The 13,138-nt window shown below is 36.0% G+C and overlaps 1 protein-coding gene across 1 annotated transcript; it reads left to right on the top strand.

Annotated features, from left to right (window-relative positions):
• The first annotated feature begins 1,782 nt into the window (after positions 1-1,782).
• On the top strand, positions 1,783-12,119 carry LOC148062921 (glucocorticoid modulatory element-binding protein 1-like). Its single transcript, XM_087812988.1, has 10 exons — positions 1,783-1,818; positions 3,549-3,664; positions 4,959-5,014; positions 5,203-5,324; positions 5,397-5,500; positions 7,024-7,196; positions 7,269-7,400; positions 9,158-9,295; positions 10,515-10,613; positions 11,585-12,119. The coding sequence occupies exons 2-10, from the start codon at positions 3,588-3,590 to the stop codon at positions 12,007-12,009; spliced, it is 1,326 nt and encodes a 441-aa protein (XP_087669114.1). The 5' UTR covers positions 1,783-1,818; positions 3,549-3,587; the 3' UTR covers positions 12,010-12,119.
• The last annotated feature ends 1,019 nt before the right edge of the window (positions 12,120-13,138 follow it).

Genomic DNA, 13,138 nt, shown 5'->3' with positions numbered 1-13,138 from the left:
TATATGTCTTAATATTATGTGTTTACTATTATTTTTTTGTATTAATTATTGTTGTATTCCCTATTATTGTTTTATTATAATCTTAATATGTGTACTGTATGTCTTAATATTATGTGTTTACTATTATTTTTTTGTATTTATTATTGTTTTATTCCCTATTATTGTTTTATTATAATCCTAATATGTGAACTGTATGTCTTAATATAATGTGTTTACTATTATTTTTTTGTATTTATTATTGTTTTATTCCCTATTATTGTTTTATTATAATCTTAATATGTGTACTGTATGTCTTAATATAATGTGTTTACTATTATTTATTTGTATTTATTATTGTTTTATTCCCTATTATTGTTTTATTATAATCTTAATATGTGTACTGTATGTCTTAATATAATGTGTTTACTATTATTTTTTTTATTTATTATTGTTTTATTCCCTATTATTGTTTTATTATAATCTTAATATGTGTACTGTATGTCTTAATATAATGTGTTTACTATTATTTATTTGTATTTATTATTGTTTTATTCCCTATTATTGTTTTATTATAATCTTAATATGTGTACTGTATGTCTTAATATAATGTGTTTACTATTATTTTTTTTATTTATTATTGTTTTATTCCCTATTATTGTTTTATTATAATCTTAATATGTGTACTGTATGCCTTAATATAATGTGTTTACATAGTTAATCCTTGTTTTGTGAGCTAAATTCTTAAAATCTTAAGACACTATTTGTTCAGGCTTTTCCTTGATTTTCTGGAACTCCTGTTGTGTTCTCAGTATTATCTTGACCTTTAAAGTATATACTTTTTGAGTATTGTTTTGATTGTTAAAGCGCTTTGTGACCCTGGTCTGGAAAAGCACTATATAAATAAAAATTACTTATTTACTTACTTACTAAATTTCCCCAACGTGGTCATAAAAATGGCATTTTTATCATTATCATATCTCAGAATCAGAAAACATTTATTCCCAGTATTTAAATAGAGGAAAGATATTTTTTATTGGTGTTTTAGATGAAATAGGACGAAAGAAATAAAATGTGATAAAAATAAACAACTAAATAAATATAAATAAATAACACATACCCATTAAACCTTTTCATCTTCCGCTGATGTTATTTCCTTGTTTGTTGGTTATTTCTGACATAATTATAACTTTTAAAAAATGTCGAAGTTTAAGAAACTAGTGGTAGAATTTTGATTTAGTGGTGTTTAAGCTCCCCCTAGAGTTTGTCAACATAAACACATGTGTGGACCATTAATAATTATAATAAAAAGAAGTATTTTACATTAAAATTACATAGAAAATAAAAAAGTATTTTACCTGCACCGTGGTTCAGGTTGATTGATGCGCACAGTGATGACATCACCAGGACTGCGTCATAAAACCACGACAAGGAACCGAATCTCCGCCCATACTTTTTTTTTTTTAAACTAATTAAAAATGAACAGGTGTTTATGACACGATTACCTGAGAGATTAAATGGAAGAATAAACTAAAACTAAAAATTTAAACAACTTTAATTATAACTTAAAAAAAAAAAAATCTCCATGAGACGTTCAAGTGCTCGGTGCGTGACTCCGGAGGAGAAACTGCTGAACACACTCCACACACACACGCCGATCTTCGTGCGTGCGTGCGCGTGTGAGGCTGTCGTGCACACGCACGTAAGAGCAGTTTGACCGATTTACACATCGCGTGCGAACTCGCCGCTTCTCGTGACAGATGCTCCTCCGGGCGCGTCACCGCGCATGCGCCGGCCTCAGACGCAGGAGAGTGGAGGATGAAGTCTTCGCTGCGGACGAGAGTGAGTAGAAACCAGTAGAATACACTTTTGTGTTCGAATGCTTTGATAATCTGTGTTCGTGTCGACGTGTCCGAGACACTTGTCTCACTGACTGTCACTCGTTTGGACTTTAATGTCCTTTAAAACCTCCAGAAAACATCTTAATATTTTGATTTTTTTTTAAAAAGATTTCCACCTCATTTACAACACTTTATTGTTTATATTTTCAATATTTTTGGCACAATTAAAAAAAAAAACTTACGTAAATTTTAATGTAAAAGCATTTCAATATTAAATAATCCGTTTATTCCAGTATAAATTGATGGAAAGTGGTTTATACGAAGACTTAGATCCTCCTAACATTAAAGTACGTGTGGACTTACAAACAAACAAACAAACAAACTACCATTTATTTACGTTTTTATTTGTTTTTACACAACATAAATATTTAATACAGTAAATAGACATTCATGATAAGTTAATAAATTAAAAAATATATATATATATATACTTCCGGTTAGAGATTTCTATACAAATTAAAACATTTTTAATTAAAAAGCAAAGTTTTATTGCAAGGTTTTGGGAATTAAATCCCCATTTTGACACTCGTCTGTGTGTTTTTTTTGCAAATATAAAATACTGACGTAGATTTTAAATCAAAGTTTTTAAATAAATTTTAAATATCCTTCTAATCCCCATATTTATTAATGGTTAATTAGTATATTTGCTGACCTTTTTGTTGTTGTTATTAACGATGAATAAATAAATACACAAATATACTTCTAATACAATTAAAAATGTTAAGACTTTCCATGCAAATTATATTTGTGAATAGTTTACTTTTCATTTTGTTGAAGGCTTTTTGAAAATAAAACCCACATTTCTCTCACTTATGTACTTTTAAAATATATTCGACACAAATGGAGAATAAATACTGATTTCATTTTTAAAATATCCATTTAATGCTGATATTAATTAAGGTTAAATGAGTTTATTTGTCAACATTAACACACGTGTGGACCAAAACAACAACAACAACAACATTTTTAGAATTTACTAGTCAAACCAAATCATAAATATAGAAAATGAACATTAATGACAAATAAATACAGTTAAATAATCCATTAAACATACGTATAATACAATTACGATGCAAGGACTTCCTGCAATTATTATATATTTAAATTAAAGGGAAAATAAAATCTTATTTTGACACTCAATTTTCTCTTTTTGTTGTTGTAATATATTTGACAAAAATCAACACTTGAAACTGACGTCATGTTGAGATTAAGGCAATTAAACATTTGAAAATATCCATTTAATTCCCTCATTAACTGATGGTGAATGATTCAGACGAGCACTGGAGTTAGGAAGGTTACCAGTTTAATCCCAATTTAACTCCTTCGTAGCCCTCGATAGTGAGCATCTTAAGAATCCACTTCGTCGTCTAAAAATAATACACAAGGTATTGATTCAAAAACAGTCAATTGAACGAAATTTAAGCAAATATTTCGGTGTAAAACACACAACGAGGCCAGAGGATCAGGACATTTTTTAAACACTGTGGACTCGCTTCTGTGTCAGTCGCATGCCTGATCCCAGTGTTGGGGGAGGCGATCCACCGCTTGTGCGTGCCCCTGTGTGTTGTTGCGTGTGTGTGTGTGTGTGTGTGTGTGTGTGTGTGGCTGCATGCGTGTGTGGGATCCTCGGCGCTGATGTTGACATGCGTGGTCGGGCCCGTGTTCGTGCAGATCTGCCGGGAGAGGTGCTGAGGTCACTGCGTCTTCACGATGGAGAGAGAAGACGAAGACGACTCCAGCGGCGCCAACACCCGGGTCACTCTGCCCCTGCAGCCCAGCCAGCAAGGGTAAGTCGCTCCGAGTCTGTCGCTTCACACGGACGAAAGGAAGGGAGTGGAAGAGAGAATCTGTGATGAATGTTTAGGATGATTTGATTTTTTATTGTCGTGGCTTCGATGAAAGTTGCTGCACGTGGTGGGATCGGCCGTTAATAGGTCGTCGGTTTAATCCCGGGGCTTGGATACGAATTTAACTTCACCAGATCTCACCCATGCTGGGAGTCACTTACTCTCGTCTATTTATTCTCTCCGTCACATGGCCGTCCGGCGCCTGAAGGTGGATCGCACGCATTTAACTGAGAATCTTTGGAAAAAGCGTTTTATATAAACCGTGTTAAACGAGGGGGGAACACCTGAAGTAACATGTTGCTCTCACCAGGTTGAACTATAAATCTGACCTTATTATTTTATTATGTCATTCATAAAAAAGGTTGTTAAAATGATTTGTTTGGTCTCCTTGTCCCGTACAAATATATTGAATAAATAAACCCTTTCTCTCATGTTGACATGTGTTTGTGAACGAAGTAAATATAGTGTTTTATTTCCTGCGCTGGAGGCTAAAAAAAAATACAAAACAACTACAGTTTATTTTCTTACACGATCTTTCTGTTAAACTGACGATTATATTTTTATACACTGTGCACTTCATTTAGCAAACATTGTATGTTTTTATTTCCCTAATGAATACAATTATTGATCAGTAAATATAATAGCAAAACAAAGGTTTTTTAATTTTAATAGTTGTGTCATCTTTTTATGTCTTTATTTTCAATGGGGATAAATATTGTGTGTGTGTTTGTAGATTTGTGTGTAAAGTGTTTTGTGTCAATGGTGTGATGCTATAGATGTGTATTGTGTCGTAAATTATTCCTAGCGAAGAGTTTGTTGCCACTTTTAAATGTATTTATGTCAAAAGGTCAAAGAGTCAAACTATAAAATTGATGGTATTTCATTTGTACTTATATAAATAATTTGTTGAATTTTAAATTGGTCCTTTTGAAGATTTTTGTCCCTTAAAATCCGAAAACATACAAAAAGAAAATGTTGTTAGATAATATTGACTTGATTTGATCATTATTCAATGATTTATATTTGAATAAACATGTCAAATGTTTAAATAAATTTATTATAGTAACACTTAGAACAGTCCCATAATACAATGTGGCCCCTAGAAGACTTAATGACATGTTTTGACGTGAAATAATTTCATTTTATTTCCGCCTGTTGCCCGGAAAAGCTTTTTATTTCCCATCAATAAACGACGACTTCTTGATGCTGACTGAGAGTATGTCTCCCTCTGCAGGGGGAACCATGACACTGCAGGCACGGGGACGACAGTGCTGGCTGTAGCTCATCGTGGTGAGTCGAATAATTCAGTAAAAAACTCAATATTTCTGATGAATTACAACCATTTTACGTGTATATTTAATGAAAGAATTCGCAAGACACCTTCTGTATTTGATAAATCAGTAAGAATTGTTGTGTAATTAATTAAAACCAGTTTAAAAACCTCTTTTCGATCAGGTTTTTATTGTGTTTTTTTCCAGACGACAGTAAAGAAGAAGGAGCCAAGATGGAGTACGGATACCCCATCACCTGTGGGGAGAGCCGAGCCGTGTTGCTCTTCAAGAAGTTTGTGTGTCCGGGGATCAACGTCAGATGCGTTAAAGTAAAAACATTTTTATCTTAGCAAACTGTGTTTTTTATGACATTAGTTAAAAATGTGATTTTGGTTCCTCAGTTCAACGACCAGCTCATCAGCCCCAAGCAGTTCGTCCACCTGGCGGGGAAAGCCACGCTCAAGGACTGGAAGAGAGCCATCAGGCTGGGAGGCGTGATGCTCAGGTGCAACTTTATTTATCGCTTGTTCAACGACGGCGGCGAAGCGGCTCGTCCCGTGTCTTCCACCCGCCCGTCGTGGCTGCTGATGATACGGTAGATGCTGCGAAGAGGCGTCCAAACACCAGCAGTCACGGCTGTGGGATCAAATGACATGTTATCAAGCTTGTCACACTATCTTTCTCACACGTTTCTACTTGTTTTCCAGCGTCAATACTGTGACATTGAACCATTACACCTTCATTTGTCAACATGTTTTTCACTTTTTCACACTGTAGTCGAACTTTACTGTGAAACCTTCAGATTTAAAATGAGGAAAAACACTTAAATTAATTAGATTATTGTTGTTGTATATTTATGAGATAGGAATTATATTAAAACTGATCTTGTTTTACTCACAAGAGCATATCAATGTGAATAAACAGGAGTTTATGTTTGGAAAAAATGTGTAATTCATTTTGATCCATAACTAAACGAGGACATGAATAAATAAAACATTTGTTAATGCTGGAAGATTAAACAAATATAAAACAAAAATAAGATCAACGTGTTTAATGAATTTACTTTTATTTGATCACGTTTTCTTACATTACCTTTCTGTTATAATTATAAATCACTTTATATATTTATATTTTATATAAGTGTGTATTTTTGTGTGTATTATCTCCAAATTGTGCAAAAACATCCATTTATCTAATTACTGTTGAACATCTTTTTATTTCATCTTTTTTTTTAAGTATGTTGGTAATTAAAAAAGTTATATATATTTAATTATAATTGGTCTCAAAGTTTTAAAAAGAGATCTTCTCTAGAATGTTGCGTCTGGATACGATACTCATTTTCAAAAGTATTAATACAACCTCCTTCTAACTTCAAAAAAAAAATAAAGAAATAATTTAACTTGTGGGTTTTTTAATTTGTAAATGTTGTAAACAAGTTGTTTTTTTCTTGTTGATAAAAATATTGTTTTTAAGTTTGGGGATATTTTTTTATCCTTGTGTTGTTGAAAATAGTATTGAATATTTTACCGAGTATCAAGTTTACAATTGTATTATTGTGACAACCCTCATAATTATAACTTAACCTAAACATTGGTTCGCACTCAGGTTCACCCGCCAAGCAGCGCCATCTTGTGGTCAAAGTTGTCATCTCCACGATGTGTCCCATGTTATGATCTAATTTAAATAATCAAATTTAAAGATTGTATACAATAAAAAACGTGTGTTTGTTATATGTTTCATAGCAGTTAGCTGCTACATGCTATCGTAAATAGCGGCACAGCAGCTAGCTGCTACTTGCTAACGTCATTAGCATCCATTTTAATTTAGAAAAATATTTGTATTTCTTTCATTTTTAACTCCCTAAATCCACATAAATCTACAATTTGAATCAAGTAATGAATATTTAAAATATATATGCGAGTGAAAACCTACTTTTATATAAATATCATCGACTTTTTATAATATTTTTCAAGCAGAATTTTCAATTTATATTTCATTTAAATGTCCATCCCTCCCTCGTCTGCACAGGAAGATGATGGACTCCGGGCAGATCGACTTCTACCAGCACGACACCGTCTGCAGCAACACCTGTCGCAGCACCAAGTTCGACGTGTTGATCGGCAGCTCGCAGCTTCCTGCCGGAGCTCCGGCGCCGCCCAGTCCGGCTCTGGACCTGCTCGGTCCGATGCCTTCGCTCACAGGTGCGTCGTCTTCCACCTGACGGGTCACATGACCAGCACAGGTGTGGACTCATCAAGTCAATGTCGTGGTAGAAAACGAAGGCGTGGACGAGACGCCGCCGGAGGAGAAGTCGTGCTCGGCGGCCGACTGGTGTCCGGGTCTGGTCGGACTCATCAACACGTCCAACGGACATGTTGCCAGGAGGAGGAAGAGCAGCTCGACAGGTGAGAGGAGATGTGTTTCTGTGGAGAGAATGATTCATTCAATCTCTTGTTATTATCCATGAGTTAAATTATTATCATTTGTTATTGAGATCTTCTTCATAGAAACACACGAGATGATAAGAATCTTTTTTATTTACACACCATACGTTGTGTTAAAGAAACAGAATAGGTACAGACGAGTTAAACATTGTGACGAGTCAAATATTTTGAGTTAAACATTTTATAAAGGAAAGATTGTGTTTCCTCTGTTTAATCTAAAAGACGGATGGATGGGTGGATGGATGGATGGATGGATGGATGGATGGATGGATGGATGGATGGAAGGACAGACGGATGGATGGATGGATGGATGGATGGATGGGTGGATGGATGGATGGATGGATGGATGGATGGATGGATGGATGGATGGATGGATGGATGGATGGATGGATGGATGGATGGATGATGGAAGGATGGATGGATGGATGGATGGATGGATGGATGGAAGGACAGACGGATGGATGGATGGATGGGTGGATGGATGGATGGATGGATGGTTGGACGGATGGATGGATGGATGGATGGATGGATGGATGGATGATGGATGGATGATGGAAGGATGGATGGATGGATGGGTGGATGTATGTATGGATGGATGGATATATGGATGGTTAGACAGATGGATGGATGGGTGGATGGATGGATGGATGGATGGATGGATGGATGGATGATGGATGGATGGATGGATGGATGGATGGATGGATGGATGGATGGATGGATGGATGGATGATGGATGGATGGATGGATGGATGATGGATGGATGATGGAAGGATGGATGGATGGATGGGTGGATGTATGTATGGATGGATGGATATATGGATGGTTAGACAGATGGATGGATGGATGGATGGAAGGACAGACGGATGGATGGATGGATGGATGGATGGGTGGATGGATGGATGGATGGATGGATGATGGATGGATGGATGGATGGATGGATGGATGGATGGATGGAAGGACGGACGGACGGATGGATGGATGGATGATGGAAGGATGGATGGATGGATGGATATATGAGTGGATGGATGGATGGATGGATGGATGGATGGATGGATGGATGGATGGATGGATGGATGGATGGATGGAAGGATGGATGGATGGATGGATGGATGGATGGATGGATGGATGAATGATGGATAGATGGACATATGGGTGGATGGATGGATGGATGGATGGATGGATGATGGATAGATGGATAGATGGATAGATGGATAGATGGATAGATGGACATATGGGTGGATGGATGGATGGATGGATGGATTTATGGGTGGAAGGATGGATGGATGGATGGATGGATTTTTATTAACATCCGTCATCTCAATCCTTCGAGTCACAAACTCTGAAAAACTCTTACATTTCAAACTCTGACATCCCTGTGGTTACCGAGGCGACCAGCAGGTCACGGACAGAGTCTGACAGTCAAACCTCGAGGGGGATTTTTTTCTGAGCGTGAAACTGCTTCGCCTGCAGCATGAAGTTCTGATCGTATTATTGGTTACAAATGTAGCTCTTCAGCCTCGACCTTTCCTCCCTTGTTCTCCGCAGACAAACAAGTTTAACCTCCCATGATGGGATTTGTAGCTCCTGACATTTTACGTACATCTCAACAGAACGCATCATGAAAGTGCAGAGATTTTTCTTCTCATGTCTCTTCCATCCATCCTAGACCTGCTGTGTCGCTCATGTGTTCTCAACATGATTCCTATCTCCCTGTGTAGACGCACTTCTCAGCCTCTGGAGGTCCGTGGTGGACTCGGGGTTGATGGGCGACGTCCTGTCCAGTCTGAGGAGCGAGTTCTTGGCTGCCCTTAAAGGGGTTGAAGTTCGGGGCGAGAAGGACAACCTGCAGGAGACTGGTGGGTCCAGATGACCCGGACAACTGTAGCCCAACGAGTTATTTTGAAGAGTTTATCATTGTGACGACTTGAACTTTTTGACGAGTTAAACTTTTTTGACGAGTTAGGAATCGTGAAAAGTTTAACATTAATTTGAGTAAAAAATCTTGATGAGTTAAACCTTTTGACAAGATAAAAATGGTGATGAGTTAAACATGGTGACGAGTTAAACATGGTGACAAGTTAAACATCTTGACAAGTTAAACATGGTGACCAGTTAAAAATCTTGATGAGTTAAACCTTTTGACAAGATAAAAATGGTGATGAGTTAAAAATGGTGACGAGTTAAACATCTTGACAAGTTAAACATGGTGACCAGTTAAAAATCTTGATGAGTTAAACCTTTTGACAAGATAAAAATGGTGATGAGTTAAAAATGGTGACGAGTTAAACATCTTGACAAGTTAAACATGGTGACCAGTTAAAAATCTTGATGAGTTAAACCTTTTGACAAGATAAAAATGGGGATGAGTTAAACATGGTGACGAGTTAAACATGGTGACGAGTTAAACATCTTGACAAGTTAAACATGGTGACGAGTTAAAAATGGTGATGAGTTAAACCTTTTGACAAGATAAACCTTTTGACAAGTTAAGAATCACGGCAAGTTAAACATGGTGACGAGTTAAAAATGGTAATGAGTTAAACTTCATGACAAGTTAAACATCATGATGAGTTGAAATTGGTGATGAGTTAACCATAGTGATAAGTTAAATATCATGACAAGTTAAACATAGTGATGAGTTAACCTGTTAAACAGTTTCAGTTCGTACCTGTCATCTTCAGCGTAGCAAGGGATACTTACTTCAGCACTAAATAGGCAATAAGTACGAGCGAAGAGTTTGTTTCTGGCTCCCCCAGTGTCAGAAAAGTGTAATTACAACATTGTTGGATCATCTGTTCTTCAAGGATCTTGTTGTCTTGCTTTTTTTATTTTACTTCTGTTAGCTCAGCCCAAGTCAGGGTCAAAAACATTGTGAAATCATTTAAAAATGATCAATAATGTAAAAGTGACTTAAGTGCTGGTGACATAAATAAAAGAGAGAAGTGAAGCCAGACTGTCCTGAACTTTGACTCTTATGAATGTTAATAATCTGACTTTTCAAAGGCAACTTTGTCTTTCACTTTTCTGTGCAGTAATGATGGTTTTTCTGCTTGATCTCCTTCTGTTCCTCTGCAGACGCCGTCTTGTTGAACTCCTTGAGCGAGATGTTTGGACTGTTGGACTCAGTGAAGCAGGCGGTCGGACACAAAACCAGCCAGAACCTGGAGCACAAAGGTTAGAGAGTTCTTTTCCTTGTTCCAAGTTAAACATTTTGATGAGTTAAATATTCTGACAAGTTAAACATCTTAACAAGTTAAACATTTACGTGTATGAGTTAAATATTGTGACGAGTTAAACATCTTGATGAGTTAAACATCTTAAAGTGTTAAACATCTTGACGAGTTAAACATCTTGACTAGTTAATCATCTAGGCAAGTTAAACATCTAGACGAGTTAAACATCTTGTTGAGTTTAACATCTTAACAAGTTAAACATTTACGTGTATGAGTTAAATATTGTGACAAGTTAAACATCTTGACGAGTTAAACATCTTGACGAGTTAAACATCTAGACGAATTAAACATTTAGACGGGTTAAACATCTTGACGAGTTAAACATCTTGACGAGTTAAACATCTTGACGAGTTAAACATCTTGACGAGTTAAACATCTTGATGAGTTAAACATCTTGACGAGTTAAATATTTTTAAGAGTTAAACATCTTGACGAGTTAAACATCTTGACGAGTTAAACATCTTGACGAGTTAAACATCTTGATGAGTTAAACATCTTGACGAGTTAAACATCTTGACGAGTTAAACATCTTGACGAGTTAAACATCTTGACGAGTTAAACATCTAGATGAGTTAAACATCTTGATGAGTTAAACATCTTGACGAGTTAAATATTTTTAAGAGTTAAACATCTTGATGAGTTAAACATTTTTAAGAGTTAAACATCTTGACGAGTTAAACATCTTGAAGTGTTAAACATCTTGACGAGTTAAACATTTTTAAGAGTTTAACATCTTGACGAGTTAAACATCTTGACAAGTTAAACATCTTGACGAGTTAAACATCTTGACGAGTTAAACATCTTGATGAGTTAAACATCTTGACGAGTTAAACATCTTGACGAGTTAAACATTTTTAAGAGTTAAACATTGAGTGACAGGTCGTTGACATCAGCTGATGCTCTGATTGGCAGAGACAGACGTCCACATGGACCTGAGCAGGAAGAAGGTAAAGACTCATCGATCAGCTCATACTAAACCATCTCCACTGATCCTCCCGACCGGCTTGAGCCAGAACCTTCTCACGTCCGTCATCAGCAACACCGTCATCCATCCTCTCTCCATCATGGGCTTATCCGCGGCGTCGTACCCGCAACTGCCCGTCAACCCCCAGCACGCCACACAATCCCCCGCGTCCGCGAGTCGCACCAGCAGAGACGGTCCTGCCCTCGAGGGGGAACTCGACGCCAGGAGGCAGGAGCGAGTCCGTCGGCCGGAACCAGACGGACGCTCCGGGACACGCTTCCAGTTTCAAGACAATGGGAGCCTCACACAGGTCTTCTGCGACGCCGAGCGAGTGTTCGGGAGGAAAGCGTCCAAGAAACTCAAGACCAAATGAAAGAGACGTGATGCGTTCAAAGACTTTGGTAGTTCCGTTCATTTTTAGTGGAAAAATCTTCGATGAGGTTTTTGTCGTCGTCTTTTATACAAAGTCATGTTCAAACAAGTGTGTCGCTGCAGATCGATCGTAATAAAATACAACATTGTCGTCTGTCGTGGGAGGAGCTCAGTCGTCCGTTAGAGACGTGGAGTAGATCCAGTTTGACTCATTTTTATGGCCTGAGACAGATTTAAACACATTTAGTTGTGTAAAAAAAAATGGGATGAAATAGTGAATTAAGTGCAACTAGATCAACTTTAAAACAGATTCCAGAGACAGTTTTCCAGAAAGAAGAAACAATCTGGAAAATTTAAAAACAGCTAAAAATGTATTTCAATGTATTTATCGTGATAAATTAACATTCAATTCATTATTTCACTTCCTGAAGCCCTCGTTGGAAGTTGTTATGCCGACATGAAACTACTGCTGCTGACACAAGGTTTGCCGTGAGTAGGTTTTGCTCAAAAGCACTAAGGCAGCACTTTTTCTTCACCACGCATGGTTTTATAATGTAAAAATGTCCATGATATTTATTCATCTTGTTAATGTATCCAAATAATTTTAATAATTGCTGTTGTTGTTGTTGTTCAGGACGTTTTTTTTAATATCTGTCCAACTTTTTTCTTCAACTGTTGCAGTGCATTATGGGACTTTTATGTGTAATATTGTTGTACGATAGAGAAGTTTATACAGAGATTGAGTTAAACAAAGATAATATCAGGGGCTTAAACTTGAGTGTTTTATTTTAAATTATATTTATAAAAGTAGAAATTCATTAATTTTAACATTTTATTTACGTAATATATTTATATATTATATTATATATTAATATATATAGCAGATCATGAGATTTTGATGTTGAAGCAATTAGTATGATTGACTGTTGCCTTGGAAACAGTTCTAGAAAATATCCATAACTAACAAAATATAATTATTTATTATTATTTATTTTATTTTAATTTAATAATTTCATTTATTTAATATTATATTTGTAAACAAAAATGTATTATTTAAAAGCTATTTTCAAGTGATTTTTTATTTAATTAAACAATAAAATAGTTTAAAATGACTTAAAATGCTATTTTAT

Source organism: Callionymus lyra, chromosome 17, assembly GCF_982586985.1.
Source record: "Callionymus lyra chromosome 17, fCalLyr1.hap1.1, whole genome shotgun sequence".
Lineage (NCBI taxonomy): Eukaryota > Metazoa > Chordata > Actinopteri > Syngnathiformes > Callionymidae > Callionymus > Callionymus lyra.
The sequence above is the reverse complement of the archived record's forward strand: the minus strand, read 5'-3'. Positions and strand labels throughout refer to the sequence as shown.